The sequence below is a fragment of the Brassica napus genome, chromosome A3 (assembly GCF_020379485.1).
Source record: "Brassica napus cultivar Da-Ae chromosome A3, Da-Ae, whole genome shotgun sequence".
NCBI classification, from domain to species: domain Eukaryota; kingdom Viridiplantae; phylum Streptophyta; class Magnoliopsida; order Brassicales; family Brassicaceae; genus Brassica; species Brassica napus.
The window spans coordinates 1,180,597-1,195,771 of NC_063436.1; the positions used below are offsets into that span (position 1 = coordinate 1,180,597).

The 15,175-nt window shown below is 36.5% G+C and overlaps 4 protein-coding genes and 1 long non-coding RNA gene across 7 annotated transcripts; 3 read left to right on the forward strand and 2 right to left on the reverse strand.

Annotated features, from left to right (window-relative positions):
* Positions 1-688: 688 nt before the first annotated feature.
* Positions 689-1,175, reverse strand: LOC125592995. Its single transcript, XR_007328857.1, has 2 exons — positions 1,036-1,175; positions 689-919 (listed from the first exon to the last, which is right to left on the reverse strand). It is a non-coding gene; the product is annotated as an uncharacterized LOC125592995 (long non-coding RNA).
* Positions 907-6,951, forward strand: LOC106419453 (transcription factor TGA10). 3 transcript variants are annotated; one of them, XM_048768767.1, is made up of 11 exons: positions 907-1,248; positions 1,347-1,462; positions 1,845-1,936; positions 2,123-2,239; positions 2,359-2,424; positions 2,526-2,585; positions 2,691-2,768; positions 2,852-2,933; positions 3,028-3,302; positions 4,379-4,633; positions 6,282-6,951. In XM_048768767.1, the coding sequence occupies exons 1-11, from the start codon at positions 1,175-1,177 to the stop codon at positions 6,432-6,434; spliced, it is 1,368 nt and encodes a 455-aa protein (XP_048624724.1). In that variant the 5' UTR covers positions 907-1,174; the 3' UTR covers positions 6,435-6,951. The 3 variants fall into 3 exon arrangements, with proteins under 3 accessions (XP_048624724.1, XP_048624729.1, XP_048624731.1); XM_048768772.1 differs by having other exon boundaries at positions 913-1,248; positions 3,031-3,302; XM_048768774.1 differs by lacking the exons at positions 907-1,248; positions 1,347-1,462 and having other exon boundaries at positions 1,584-1,936.
* A 397-nt stretch (positions 6,952-7,348) lies between these two features.
* On the reverse strand, positions 7,349-10,690 carry LOC125592983 (FT-interacting protein 1). Its single transcript, XM_048768761.1, has 2 exons — positions 10,434-10,690; positions 7,349-9,996 (listed from the first exon to the last, which is right to left on the reverse strand). Exon 2 carries the CDS (start codon positions 9,963-9,965, stop codon positions 7,584-7,586), a length of 2,382 nt encoding a protein of 793 aa, XP_048624718.1. The 5' UTR covers positions 9,966-9,996; positions 10,434-10,690; the 3' UTR covers positions 7,349-7,583.
* Positions 10,691-11,223: 533 nt separating this feature from the next.
* Positions 11,224-12,790, forward strand: LOC106426350 (polygalacturonase inhibitor 2). The gene is made up of 2 exons (XM_013867071.3): positions 11,224-11,863; positions 12,220-12,790. The coding sequence occupies exons 1-2, from the start codon at positions 11,239-11,241 to the stop codon at positions 12,717-12,719; spliced, it is 1,125 nt and encodes a 374-aa protein (XP_013722525.3). The 5' UTR covers positions 11,224-11,238; the 3' UTR covers positions 12,720-12,790.
* Positions 12,791-13,548: 758 nt separating this feature from the next.
* On the forward strand, positions 13,549-14,799 carry LOC125592991 (polygalacturonase inhibitor 2-like). The gene is made up of 2 exons (XM_048768790.1): positions 13,549-14,119; positions 14,206-14,799. The coding sequence occupies exons 1-2, from the start codon at positions 13,588-13,590 to the stop codon at positions 14,700-14,702; spliced, it is 1,029 nt and encodes a 342-aa protein (XP_048624747.1). The 5' UTR covers positions 13,549-13,587; the 3' UTR covers positions 14,703-14,799.
* The last annotated feature ends 376 nt before the right edge of the window (positions 14,800-15,175 follow it).

Below are 15,175 nucleotides of genomic sequence, written 5' to 3' on the forward strand. Positions count from 1 at the left end.
GTAAAAATGTTTCATTCGAATATGATATGTCTATAACCGAGTCCCCAACATGAGACAAGTTTGTTAAAAAGTAAATAATTTCATTTTTCTTATATTATATAATAAATATATATTATTTACTGATAATAAGAATATAGTTATTCATCTATCACAAATATCTATGCAAATATGTGAATTAAGTACAACAATCAAACAACATAATGATTTTCACAAAGAAAAAATAAAAAATATATTTATGTTATGTAGTCTTATTTTATATTCTTTAAATAATATAATACAATATTATACATTATTTTTTAGAATTGTGAAATACATATAATATCTTATCCGCGCGTAGCGCGGTTAAAAAATCTAGTATATAGTAATAGTATCCATCAAACAAACTTCAATGGAACAGTTGGTGTATAATATGAAACAAAAAAAAAAATTAAATCATTTTTCAGATTTCAGTGGTTATCAATTCCAAACCCGTAAACTGATCATTAATTATTAGTGTATTAATTTTCAAATAATATGATACATGATGGAACCGAAAACTATATTAGTATTCTTGAAAGAAATACAGATATAATATTTGAAGAATATAGTTGAACAATATATATGAGAATATAAAATAATAATTTAGAAATCAAACAAAAACTATTTATACAAGTTTGTTAGCAGCAATTTTTCTAGAGGGAGAAAGAGATGGAAAAAGACATGTTCTTGACCGCTTTATCAGAATATTTTTCTTGGGTTTACACAGGAAAAAAACAAAGTCGTCTTCTCATATTTTAAGGTAGACGAAACTTTACAAACTATAATAATAAGAAAATAAATATCATTTTGCTTCTTCTCTACAAACTCCATTTTCTCCAATATCCTCAAGTCTTGAACCCTCTCCACTTCAATATAGCCGACCTCCTCTCTCTCTCTCTTTCTGAAAATACCAAAAGTAGCTTTAAATGCTCCGTTACATAATCTCTATCTCTTTTCAAGAATATAGAGAAAGAAAAATAATAGTTATATAGAAGAACAGCTATAAGAACATATCACCTAGTGATCGAAGCCACCGTCATCATAAGCTTGCTGCCTCAGGTGAAGACCAACATAGGAGATCTATCATCATCTTTCTGCTGTTACTATCACACTCGTTCAAACAGCATCCACAGACTTCAACCATCACCATCATCAAATGCAAGGTCATCACCAGAATCATCATCAACAGTTATCATCAGCCTCGGCCACGTCTTCCAATGGAAACTTCATGTAATTTAAGTGTCTTTTAGACCTAAAGTCATAAACCTTTTGAATTGATGATCCCATGTTAATTAAGAGCTTTGCTTTGTGTGTGTGAATATGTTCAGGAACAAAGATGGATATGATCTTGGAGAGATAGACCCATCACTCTTCCTCTATCTTGATGGACAAGGACATCATGATCCTTCATCAACTGCTCCTTTACCTCATCATCACACAACCCGTATGCTATTTCTCTCTCTTTCCCATTTCCTTTTTGGGAATAGGGGTTTGGTTTTTGTTTTAGCAGATTAGGAAGATTCCCTTGTTGAGAGAGAGAGAGAGTCACAGCAAAAACATGTCAAACAGATTTCAATCTTTCTTCTGCCATCAGTACTCTACTTTCAGCTTTGACCAAATCCTCTCTTTTCGGACCATATCTCTATATACTTCAGACTCTTCTTTAAACCCTTTCTCTCTCTCCATTTCCTTCTTATTAGAACTAGTCCATTCACATATTTATATACATAACATGACCATTTTCACTGTGTTTCAAAAAAAAAAAAAAAAAAAAACATGACCATTTTCACATACATCACATGACTTATCTATGCATCTTATGGCAGATAATTTGGCGATGAGACCTCCAACATCGACGCTTAACATCTTTCCATCTCAACCGATGCACATAGAGCCACCTCCTTCTTCTACACCCAATGTAATAAATATTACTATATATTTCTGTATATGCCAATTTTAGTTGGTTTTTGTTTCTACTTTAATATAATGTCAGCGCAACTACTAGCTATATCCTATAATATCAAGTCAGACCAATTATTATACGTTTCTCATTTTTCTAATGAGTACTGATTTTGATTATTTTGTTTATAATGTGTTTGGTAAGACCGATAATACAAGATTGGCTGCACCTGGTAGTTCAACTCGACCATCTTCTGAGCCGTCAATGGACTTGGCCAATCATTCTCAGTTTCAACTTCCTCAGCCTTCTAAATCAATTAAGGTCTCTATCTTTTTTTTTATAAAGTTATAGTTGCCTTGTTGATTTATAAATGGAATTTAATCTTAGACTTGTTCAAGTCATTTTATAAGTTAATGAGTCATTTTGAAATGTTATGGCAGAAAGAAGGGAACCGCAAGGGCCCTGCCTCATCGGACTATGACATACCAAAGTCATCAGACCCTAAGGTGAGTGTTGTCATATATGAACAAGATCAAAACATTTCTTTTTACATTTTTGTTTTTGATAGTTTTTTCTCGTCATGTTTATTAATTTAAAATTTCAACAGACATTGAGAAGACTAGCACAGAACAGAGAAGCAGCAAGGAAAAGCAGATTACGAAAAAAAGTCAGCATATATACACTCCATGAGAATACGTTATGCAAAAAAAAAAAAAAATTTATTATAAAAGAATGATATACTAACGTTGTGTATGTTGGTAAATTATGACAGGCTTATGTTCAGCAACTTGAGTCATGTAGGATCAAGCTAAGCCAACTAGAACAAGAGATTCAACGGGCCAGATCCCAAGTAAACAGTCTTACATGTCTTTAAAGTTATCTATTTCACCAAGAGTCTACAATTTACTATTTTGATTTCTGATGGTTAATTAGGGCGTATTTTTCGGAGGGTCTCTTATAGGAGGAGATCAACAGCAAGGCGGACTACCCACTGGTCCCGGCAACACCAGCTCTGGTACGTAACAGTTTCATGCATGTACATGACTGAATTAAAAACCATAGATTTCGTGAACAGAAAATGAGAATAATTGAGTAAGTGCAACGTGAAGCAGAAGCAGCGGTGTTTGATATGGAATACACGAGGTGGCTAGAGGAGCAGCAGAGGCTGTTAACCGAACTAAGGATGGCTACACAAGAGCACTTGGCCGAGAACGAGCTTAGGATGTTTGTAGACAATTGTTTAGCTCACTATGACCATTTGATTAACCTCAAGGCCATGGTCGCTAAGACCGATGTGTTCCACCTTATCTCTGGCGCTTGGAAAACTCCAGCCGAACGTTGCTTCTTGTGGATGGGAGGTTTCCGCCCATCTGAGATCATTAAGGTAAATCTCGTCTTTGTTTACACAAAATCAATTATATTTTATATATGTCAGTATGTTTTCTTATACATTTTATTATTTCCTTCTACTTGTGTGTACACCCCCACACAACTTAAGATAATCATAAATTTAGCTATCGTTTAGTAGGATGTGTCTAAATTAGTCATGATGTAAACTAATCAATGTGGATCATTAGATAATCCTAAATTTTTGATTTTTACTGAAAGACTGGCTATATTAAATCATATCTTATACACTAGATTAATCCACATTCCAGAATTCAGTCATTGAACATAATCAAATAATGTGGATACTTGTTGCAGAAATATATTATTATGACTAAAATAGTGACATTTATTATTTTTAAAGACATGTTGAAAGGATTTAGTACTTACAACTTTATACAATTAATATAAATTTTTGTTTTTCTCCAGTTTATTTTTACAAGTTTTGGTCTTTGTTTTCAAGACGGTAAGTTATAGTAATAATAGATAAAACATAAAAGACACAAGAGTATAGTGATTTTGTTGGACGAGCCGACGAGGTATATATAACATTGCATGGGGTTGACAGTAGATGTTTAAAGCCATTGAGCCAACATATATGTTTATACAGTATACATGTCCTTATATTAAGAAAAATAGTAAGGGTTACAAAAAAATATTTATAAAAAATAAAAAGAAGAGAAGAATGCGTGCAGTTTTGTGATTGCGAAGTATTTCTAGAAAAGGTTAGGTTTTGGCATAATGTAAAAAGAAAGTGCCTGTCTGTTTTTTCGATATATGGACCATATAATAGAGAGATATAACGAAAAAGCACCATGAAATTTAACAGAGACAACAATTACAAAAAAAAAAAAAGCAATGCTTTAATCTTTATGTCCTTTTTAGTGAAAACAGAATACAAATAAGAGATTTTGGGTGTAGGTAGTAACTTTTGCATGTACACTAAACATTTAATGCATCAACGTTTTTATGCGTGCATCATCTATTACGACCGTACGTTCTCATATTTTTCTCCTAACCTTGTAAATATATATTATATTTATGTGTGGATTAATTAATGTAAAACGCTTGCAGGTGATTGTGAATCAGATAGAACAATTGACAGAGCAACAAATAGTTGGGATTTGTGGGCTGCAACAGTCCACACACGAGGCAGAAGAGGCACTCTCACAAGGTCTTGAGGCATTGAATCAGTCGCTTTCCGATAGTATTGTATCCGACTCTCTTCCGCCTGCCTCTGCACAATTTCCTCCTCATCTATCCAATTTTATGTCACACATGTCCTTAGCTCTCAACAAACTCTCTGCTCTAGAGGGCTTCGTTCTTCAGGTACCCTCTAATCCATTTCTTTTTATTTAAAACTGAAGTTTACACGAAACTATATACGTATACCAATCTTTATATATCAAATATATATAGAGATGATATTCAAGTGGACCCTGAGGAGCGAGGGCTGTGGTCCTAATCAGACTAGGATTACATATTTCGATTATTGAACTACTCCTTATTAAACACTATCATATATTCATATATATTTTGGTAGTTATAACACGCTATCTACAATTATATGGATATTTATATGTTTGTGTTCAACTCATATATATTATATATGCGTACCGTCGTCGGTCTTTATTGGTTAGAGAGGATATTCGTAATTATAGTGGTTGATTTTTGTTTGGAAGAATATTACTATAGGAGAACATTCAAACTAATTTGCAAACTTATTAACTATATATATCTTTATGTGTGTATATGAGAAATGAAAAGTATTTGGCATCTTGATTCCGACATTATGTAGGTAGGTGTCTAACAAACACTTATCTTGTATCAACTTGGTCGGGTTGCTTTACTTAGCAGATCAAGTTTATTTAATTTAATATTAATTCCCTTAATTGTTTACTAGTTTAGAACATGCAAGTTTATGAAAACAAATTATAGATATGCTTGTATAAGCTATAAAAGTGACAGCCCATATACATATATAATGTTCTATATGTAACTGGACAATTAGTATAATACTGTATAACATCCATGCATATACAAATTGGCATCTTTCATTTAATAATTTCTTTTTTTTTATGTGTTCGTTCGTGTTTAGCTACACGCTTAAAAAAATTTCATCTCCAAATATTTAAAAAAAAAAAAAAAAGAAAAAGGTCCAATTCCTAAAGAGGTTGTAAATATGGAGCTAGATTACTGAAATAGGATAAGTGATACAAACTTCTAAAAACGGACGTGACAACTGCCACCATGAATGTATGTATTTTTAATATATTTTTTTAGCACTTAAGAATGTATGTATTTGTATATTCACTTATATAGTCCAAAAGCATATACATATATCACATCAAATGGAAACATGGATTGCTTGGAGCCCATAACGCCATGATGTCATGGACGTAACCGTCCCCAGTATCTCATCCTCCTAAAACACTCGTTTTCGAAAGTTTCCTTTACATTACATTACTGGTATGGTATGCATTTCTAGATATATCATAAGCTAATTATCTAGTTAATAATCAAAAAGTAGTTGTATTATGAAGCATGGCGTGGGGCCGAGATATGGAATTCACGGTTCCACTTGACAATTCAGTGTCGTGTTTTTTTTTCGGTTAAAAATTCAGTTTCGTGTTTTTATCAACGTAGCACAAGCTTTGATTTTTGTTCGATCAACATGTTGAATAATCGGCATTCATTAGTCGCCATTCAACCATATAATGTTAGGTCATGGAGACTAATCATTTGATTGATGATTCAATTTCTTCAAAATACAAAATTTTAATTAACTACTCCATTAATATCTTAATTTTCCAAGTTATGAGATTATAGTCATGGTCCATATTCAATACATTGCCCTTAATTAGTCTTAGTCAATAACATGAAGGCAATTTTTTCCATATTATTTTATCTTGCTGTTACTATTGCTCCATTTTCTATTTCTTTGTATAGTTTTGACTAATACATTAAAAACTCACAGGCGGATAATCTGAGGCACCAAACGATCCATAGGTTGAACCAATTGTTGACGACCCGTCAAGAAGCACGTTGTATTCTAGCCGTTGCGGAGTATTTCCACCGTCTTCAGGCTCTAAGTTCTCTCTGGCTAGCCCGTCCACGCCAAGATGGATGATACTACTGATGAGGAGAAAAACAAGAGAATAGGCTGATTAGTTAGCCAGCTTGACCTCTTTTATAATATTTTCTACAAAACTTAATATATCAGTCCATATAAATATGCTTTTATGATGCAGATGATAATAGAAAAGTATTTCATACCTTTAATTCTTCTTTGAGCATGTGAAAGTCAAGACTTGATCTTCGATTCCAAACACAAGAACATAGACAGTGACTTATTTTTATAAAAATATGAAAAACAAGTGAAAGGTAAGAGGAGAAGTCTGGCAACAACTTTGCGATTGCATGCAAGAATGAGGACAGAGAGACAGAAAGAAAGAGGAATAGTTAGGTCAAAATTAAGCATCGGCGAGTTAGGAAGGTGACAAATGGTGAGTCTTGTAGGAAACAATCAGGGACTTTGGGATCAGTACCGTTTTGCTCTGGGTTCAACGGCCTCTTTCTCATTCATCTTTACTTTTCATGTCTTTGCTGTCAGCTGTTTTTGTCTAAAAAAAACTTTAAACGATGGTCAAACAACGAAACAAGAATTTATTTTACTCCACAAAAACTAGATTGATTCTATTTACACCAACAATCGAATATTATAAACTTTCAAACAAAATTAACTGTTGGACTATTTACACCGTGCATTGTCCTGGTGTGGGCCACTGAGACGAAAGGTGTGTAGTGTTGTGTTGTGTCCCTGACCGCTTCTTTTTTTTTTATTAAAAAGTTTTGCATGCACGCTCGAAGTAAAGAAACAAGAGACTTGGTTTTATACTAAACTCATAGCAAAACGGTGCTGATCAACAAGCTATAAGTAGGCCTATTTAATTTTGGGTTTAGGCCCAATAAATTTGGGGTGAAAGTCCTACTAAATTTGGTTTTAGACCGGTTTTAGACCAAGCTTAACAACACATTGAAGGATAATACCAAAAATATAATAAGTTTTCACATCAAATCTTTTTGATAAGGAGGCAAAAGTCTGAATACAAGTATTGAATACAATGCGAGAAATCCAAAATGCCATGGTAATAAACTAAGCAGTAAATAATAAAGGTCCCAATAATAAATAGAGTAGACACACTCACAAGAACAACAACAACAAAAAACACAAGTTCCAAACAGAGAAGACCTCGAGTCATACAGAAGTTGGCACTATTTAAAGCATCATATCTGCTTTAGAAGGCAACTTCCTAAAGAAGTTACTTGGAGCAGAAGGCATCTTACTCCTAAACTTAGGATGCCTCATCCAATACATCCCAGCCGCAAGAGCCACGATCTTAAAAGGCGTCACATACAACACCATCGCAGCCACAAGACACGTAATCACAAACAAGCAAGTCGCACGCGGATCTCTCCAACTCAACAACGCTTGAAACCTCTCCCCTTGCGTTGCAATATCTCCAACAACCATCTGGATCCTACCCGCAACGCTTCTCAACCTATCATACCTCATCTTCACGACATCTTGCCCCTTTGATGTCGGGAAAGTATCAAACTCCTCATCTAGCTCATCTGCTGTAGCAGCTTCAGCCCAAGAGATCTTTGTGTCCATGTGAGGAGGGTGACGCGGCCTGAACCTGAAACTCCAGAGACCTATCAAGAACATGTAGAGGAAAGCTGTTGGGAGGATCAGCTCTGGATAACAAATCAGTATAAAGAAGAGAACATGGAAGAGTATAGTCGTCAGAGGGTTCTTCCAGTAGCAGACGTCTCCAAGCCATTTGCTCATAGCAATCAAGCTTGAGAACACAGAGACTATCCTGAAGAAGTTAGCTTTGCTTCTCCTCATGCTCCACATGTGTGAATCAACATCAAGCATGTACTCTACTATCTCTTTCCTCAGAGGAGGCTCTGCTCTGGCTAACCGCGCCGCGACAATGCTCATTGCTTGGTATCTAAGACTGTCTAGCTGGTTCACAGTGAAGGGGTGAAGGTAATGCATCTTTGGAAGGAGAGGGTGGCCATAAAGATACATCATATGAGCCAAAGAAAGACAAGTGAATCTCACAGCTAGTTGTACCTCTCCCATCTTCTTTAACCCTTTTGTTTGCAGCACAAGTAAAGGGTAAGAGTGAGTGTAGATTCTATCTGCCTCTAGGGTTGATAGTCTGATTCTCACTTTCCCTATTCTTGCATCAACTTTAGCTCCATTGTTTGACTTCTCACTCCCACCAAGATGACAGTTATCAAACACTCCAAGTGTAATAACAGTACAAGGATCATACACTTCCCACATGTACTGCTCATTCCATTTAGGGCTAAAGCTTTCGATGATGGTTCTTGTCCTGACCCACTTTTGTCCGTACTTGGCGACACAGTAAGGATCTGTCGTCGCTTTACCGTCTTTAGTCTTCATCGGTGAAAGGCCTTGAGCACTCAAGATACCTACTTCAAGGATACCAATAGGTTTCTTCCATAGCTGCCTTGCCGTGGGTTTCACGTCACTGATGTAAAGTGTTGATTCGTCCATTACATGGTACCCTCCTTCGAGACAAACTCGTAGGTGAATGCGGCTAGAGAACTTGAGCTCGTGTCTCTTGTCTCCTTCCAAAGCACCAAACCCAAATTTCTCAAGATTGTACCATTTGGAGTGAACAGCTCTGTGATCTAATCTTTTCTCAAACGCATTCAACGGTGAGATCAGCCTCCCCATGACTTCATCTTTAGCTGATGAAACCTTGTTCTCAACCGTCAAGAAGAACTGTTCTTCAAACGGCTCAGCAGCTACAAAGACAAGATCTTCATTCCACATAGGGTTCGTTGTCTTGTTAGGACATAGCTTTGTCTTCAGAATCTGGTTCCCAACTTGAACCTTAACAAAAGCTTGAGGCGGTTGGCTCCTATCACTAGGCTCAACATCTTGTGCCTCAATCACATTAACCCGGAGATACCACAGTTTTGGAGATACATAAACCTTAGCCCTAACGCTTTGCACACCTTCTCCTTGAACAGAGGAAGCATCTGAATGCCAAGCATCAGGAAACGCTTCATCAGCTTGCGTCCCAAGCCAAACCGCCACCATAACCTCTCCTCTCTTCTTGGCTTCACCGCGACGAGCTTCTAGTCTATACCATTGAGGCGCAAGTGGACTATCAGGCGGAACTCTTGTAGGTATCTCATGCATATCAAACACAACCTTCCCTATATAATCATCTCTTGTAACCATCTCCTTGTCTCGCACGAACACTTCAACGGTAGAGGACTGGATCTTGTCTTTCGAGAAGGCGAAGACTTGGTTCCACTCAGGGTTTGTTCTTTTCTCGAAGTGCTTTGTCTTTCCTTTGTAGTTTCCTATCTTGACTTCCACGTAAGGGTCGCATTTGCTTGTGACAGGGTTTGGAGGAAGGTCTTTGGCTTTGACCACACGGACGTAGAGATAAAACATTTGTTCGACGAGGTCGTATGTGCTTGCTACTCGCTCGCTGCTTATCCATCCACTTCCTCCACGTTGTCCTCCGTGTGGCCATTTCTCTCCAAGGTCTGGTTTCATGTCTTTGAGCTTGTAATCTTCTTGGCTCTTAGCTCCATCTTTTGCCATGGTTTTAGGTTACCTTGAACCAAATGATTATCTGTCTCCCATAAAAAAAGTGTTTTAGTTTCAGAAAATGATTAGGGAACTAATGTATCTTCTCAGAACTGATTCAAAACCCTAAGTAAGTAGTATTTAGTAATTTTCTTTTAATCTCAAAAAATAAAACTGATAAGATTCTAGAAGCACAGTTAGTTCTGTTTCCATGAACTCATTCAAATGTTTGCAGGAAAAATACAGAATATATTTAATCATGTAAATTGAAAAATTAGTCCAGAAACATAGTTTAAAAATCTAAAAAAATCTTTTAATTTTTTTAAAACAAGTTATTAAACAAAACAAATGAAAATATAACCTATAGTATAAGAATGAACAAGAAACTGAGCTATTTTTATTTGACCAGCAGTATTTCAAGAACAAGAAATTATATAAAAGATTTATGAACTACATCCACAATGTATGTATACGAAGTAGCACCTTAACAAAGATGTTGAAGAAGTTGCCAGAAAAACTCTCTGTTTGGTTTTACTATGAGAAACGGAACCAAGAATTCAAGATTGTTGCGTAATCAAAATTTGGTTTGATAAAAAAGAATAACAAAACAACAAAGAGAGGGAGTAAATAAGGAACAAAGAGAAATAATTTTATTTAAAAAAGAGGAATCAAATGAAAAAGCAAATTCGATAAAGATTAATCTTTTTTCTCTCTGTTTTTTCAGCTTCTTCTTTTACAGGGAAGCTGATTCCTTCTTTTTCGTTTTATTAAATAGGGAACCTGATTCTTGGTTAGACTTTGATCTTTATGTACATTCAGAAAACTTTGCAGCACTGAGAAAGAAACATGCATATTATCACAAAAGGAAGAGAAAGGTGGGTGTGGAATAAGTTCTTATACTGGTTCTTTATCAAAAAAAGTTGTCAATTGGTTCTACTTCTTCTAACAATTATTTGGTGTGTAAACTAGTACAAAATGGAAGACGTATAATTCAACATCTCGGGGCTTGTTTTCAATCTTACGGACTCCCATGCATAACTCTCATTTGGGCTTCACTTTTGGAAGGCCCACTAACTTTTTTTTTTGGCCCACTAACTTTCTCAACTAAAACCACATGAGTTCACTCACACGTACCGACACCGTAAGCGTTCATGGGAATTGAAAGACAAACAAACAGAAATGCTTTATTTGTTAGTTTATATGTGAGCATTATTCAAAATCAGCACGGCAATTTGTGTACCACGTGGTATGGTCAGCAAAATAACTAATAAAGTATTACACCTTCGCCATGCATTACCCTACTACCATGCTCACATTCATAGCATTAGCCTATAAATCATCAGAGTTTTCATTAGAAAGCAAACACACCATGGATAAGATAACGACTACATTGCTCTTTTCCTTGTTCGCTCTCCTCCTCACGGCCTCTTTGTCAAAAGATCTCTGTCACAAAGATGACGAAAACGCCCTCCTCAAGATCAAGAAGTCCCTTAACAACCCTTACACCATCATTTCCTGGGACCCCAAAGACGACTGCTGCACCTGGGTCTCCGTTGAGTGCGGCGACGCAACTGTTGATCACCGCGTCATCTCCCTAGACATATCAAACGACGACGTCTCCGCTCAGATCCCTCCTGAAGTCGGCGACTTATCGTATCTGCAAACCCTCATATTCCGCAAACTCCCTAACCTCACCGGTGAAATCCAACCTACTATCGCCAAGCTCAAGTATCTTCGTTTTCTCTGGCTCAGCTGGACCAACCTGACCGGTCCGGTTCCTGAATTTTTGAGTCAGCTCAAGGATCTAGAGTACATTAACCTTTCCTTCAATGACCTCTCTGGTTCCATACCCGGTTCTCTCTCTTTGTTACCTAAACTCGGGATTCTTGAACTAAGCAGGAACAAACTTACAGGTGATCGATCACTCACTCTCTTTGTCTATCTTGGCAAGGCCGGTTTGGAGCTTAGATAAAACATTCGCCTTGGTCTTTAAAAATTTTAAGTGATATTATACATAGATTGCATGGCCCCATATTAATTTTTAAAAAATTGTTAAGATTAATTTAAAAATGTGTACCGTCTCATATCTTGGCTATTAGTCATTATTAATCTAACCTATACTGTACACTAATTGTTAGGTTCAATACATATATTGCATGGCCTCATATTATTAAAAAAAATTGTTAAGATTAATTTTAAAATGTTTATTGTCGCATATTTTGTCTATTAGTCATTATTAATCTAACTTATACTTTAAAATTCTTGTTAGGTTCAATACCAGAGTCATTTGGAGCGTTTAAAGGAGTGGTACCTCTTGAGATTTTTCTATCGCACAACCAGCTATCCGGTTCGATACCAAAATCACTAGGAAACCTGGATTTTCACCGGATCGATTTCTCCCATAACAAGCTTGAAGGTGATGCTTCGATGATGTTTGGAGCCAAAAAGACGTCATGGTCCGTTGATTTATCAAGAAACAAGCTCCAGTTTGATATTTCCAAGGTTAAAGTGGCTACAACAGTTAATAACTTAGACTTGAATCACAATAGGATCACAGGGAGTATCCCGGTTCAATGGACCGAGCTTACTCTTCAGTCTTTCAATGTAAGCTATAACCGACTTTGTGGACGAATACCCCAGGGAGGGGACCTTCAGATATTTGATGCTTATGCATATGTACACAACAAGTGCTTGTGTGGTGCACCTCTTCAGAGTTGCAACGTGGAGATTCAAGCAACCGATCTTTATCTAAATTTACCATCAGAATAAATCATGTATAAGGACATCTGTATGTTATATTCGGAATGATTAATAAAAATGAATAAATTGTATTTGATGAATTCACTGCACATTTTCAAAATGTATTAGATCCATCCGCGAGCAACCACTATGGTTGGCCATGGAGATTGAAACAATTACGGATTTGAAACTCTGATACCCCAGCATAGAGCCATGAGATAACATATGATATAACTTATATGATTGACCAATCCACCCGGACTCAATAGCAAGTAGATATATGAACTTATCTTATACACAAACCACAAGCGAGAAGATATAAACCAATATGCAAACTAATGAGGAGTAAGCAACCAACCATTCCCACCAGTAAGACTTTACTGATCCATAGTCCCAAAGCAAAACAAATAAAATGACTAAAAGGGTTAAAATCACAAAGACTTATAACCAACACACAATATATAAGAAAATCTGTGTCTAAAACAAACGAGGATACTAATGCTACCGGGTCAGACTAGATTCAAAACATATCAACAGAAGTAACCCTGAACCTGACACATGAAATGTTGCTATCCTCTGTTTTCACTTATAACGGTAATAAGTAATAACCAACTCCAAGGTTGGACCTCTCACTTTTGGGCCTTATTTACGAATTCCCCTGCATTATTCTCATTTTGGGCTTTTTCTTTTTCACACGCACCGTCGGTAAGCAATCAAAATACTTTATTTTAAAAAGGACCCACCGGAACTTGTTTATCACGTGGTTATTCAGCAAAAGTAATAAAAAACCATACCCTACCATGTTTCCCACTCACTGCGTTACTCTCGTTACTACGTTAGCCTATATATATCATCACAAGTTTCAATTTAAGCTCAAACACAAACACAACAACACACTATGGGTAAGACAACGATACTGCTCTTGCTCTTGTTCGCTCTCCTCCTCACCACATCTTTATCCAAAGACCTCTGTCACAAAGATGACAAAAACACCCTCCTCAAGATCAAGAAAGCCATGAACGACCCTTACACCATCATCTCCTGGGACCCCAAGGACGACTGCTGCACCTGGTACTCCGTTGAGTGCGGCAACGCAAACCGCGTCACCTCTCTAGACTTATCAGACGACGACGTCTCCGCTCAGATCCCTCCTGAAGTCGGCGACTTGCCTTATCTACAATACCTCACGTTCCGCAAACTCCCTAACCTCACCGGTGAAATCCCACCCACCATCGCCAAGCTCAAGTATCTCAAATCTCTCTGGCTCAGCTGGAACAGCCTGACCGGCCCGGTTCCTGAATTTCTGAGCCAGCTCAAGAACCTAGAGTACATTAACCTTTCTTTCAATAAACTCTCTGGCTCCATACCCGGTTCTCTCTCTTTGTTACCTAAACTAGATTTTCTTGAACTAAGCAGGAACAAGCTTACAGGTAATCACTCATTCTCTTTGTCTCCATTAGTCTTTTATTAACAAGCTGTAATTTTAAAAATCTCATATATCAAAATATACAATTAGGTCCCATACCAGAGTCATTTGGATCATTTAAAAGAACAGTATATGGGATTTACCTATCGCACAACCAGCTGTCCGGTTCTATACCAAAATCACTAGGCAACATCGACTTTAACACCATTGATCTTTCCCGGAACAAGCTTGAAGGTGATGCGTCCATGTTGTTTGGAGTAAAAAAGACGACATGGCACATTGACTTATCTAGAAACATGTTCCAGTTCGATATCTCCAAGGTTAAGGTCGCTAAGACAGTTAATTTCTTGGACTTGAATCACAACGGGCTCACAGGGAGTATCCCGGATCAATGGACCCAACTTGATCTTCAGACTTTCAACGTTAGCTATAACAGACTGTGTGGACGCATCCCTCAGGGAGGTGACCTTCAGAGTTTTGATGCTTATGCCTATTTACACAACAAGTGCTTGTGTGGTGCACCTCTTCCGAGTTGCAACGTGAAGATTCAGGCAACCGATCTTTATCTAAACTTACCATCAGAATAAATCATGTATAAGGACACCTGTATGTTCCTTTCGGAATAAAAATGAATCATGTATGTTCCTTTCGGAATAAAGATGAATCATATTTCATTTGATAAGATTTAGCACGTTTTTAGAATGTACTAATATGATTGATCGTCTAGCAACGTTGAGTATGACACCACATGAACAGATCGAAACCATTATTGGTGATTGTTTTTTTTAAGAGTTAAACACATCGAGTGACATTGAATCTATCCCATTAAGTCATTAACTGTTCATAAAAATGATAGAGCTAAAAATTTTGTTATGTGAATAAAGTGAATAAAGTTTTGATTGGTACAGAAATGTTAGAGCATTTTAGGTTTTTTTTTTACTTTTTCTCTTCTAAATCCTTTTTTTTTTGTATAAAACGTACATTTCTTTTAACAAAGTATGGCTAAAATGATATTATGAACCGGGAAATAGAAGCCCAAATGATAAAGAGTTTCCATATA

Bases quoted from the DNA above. Each gene is read 5' to 3' on its own strand.
- LOC106419453 (XM_048768767.1), top strand. From the start codon at position 1,175: ATGCAAGGTCATCACCAGAATCATCATCAACAGTTATCATCAGCCTCG. The intron at 2,240-2,358 runs GTCTCTATCTTT...ATGTTATGGCAG, and splicing joins AGCCTTCTAAATCAATTAAG to AAAGAAGGGAACCGCAAGGG. The intron at 4,634-6,281 runs GTACCCTCTAAT...AAAAACTCACAG, and splicing joins TAGAGGGCTTCGTTCTTCAG to GCGGATAATCTGAGGCACCA.
- LOC125592983 (XM_048768761.1), bottom strand. From the start codon at position 9,965: ATGGCAAAAGATGGAGCTAAGAGCCAAGAAGATTACAAGCTCAAAGAC.
- LOC106426350 (XM_013867071.3), top strand. From the start codon at position 11,239: ATGCATTACCCTACTACCATGCTCACATTCATAGCATTAGCCTATAAA. The intron at 11,864-12,219 runs GTGATCGATCAC...AATTCTTGTTAG, and splicing joins AAGCAGGAACAAACTTACAG to GTTCAATACCAGAGTCATTT.
- LOC125592991 (XM_048768790.1), top strand. From the start codon at position 13,588: ATGGGTAAGACAACGATACTGCTCTTGCTCTTGTTCGCTCTCCTCCTC. The intron at 14,120-14,205 runs GTAATCACTCAT...ATATACAATTAG, and splicing joins AAGCAGGAACAAGCTTACAG to GTCCCATACCAGAGTCATTT.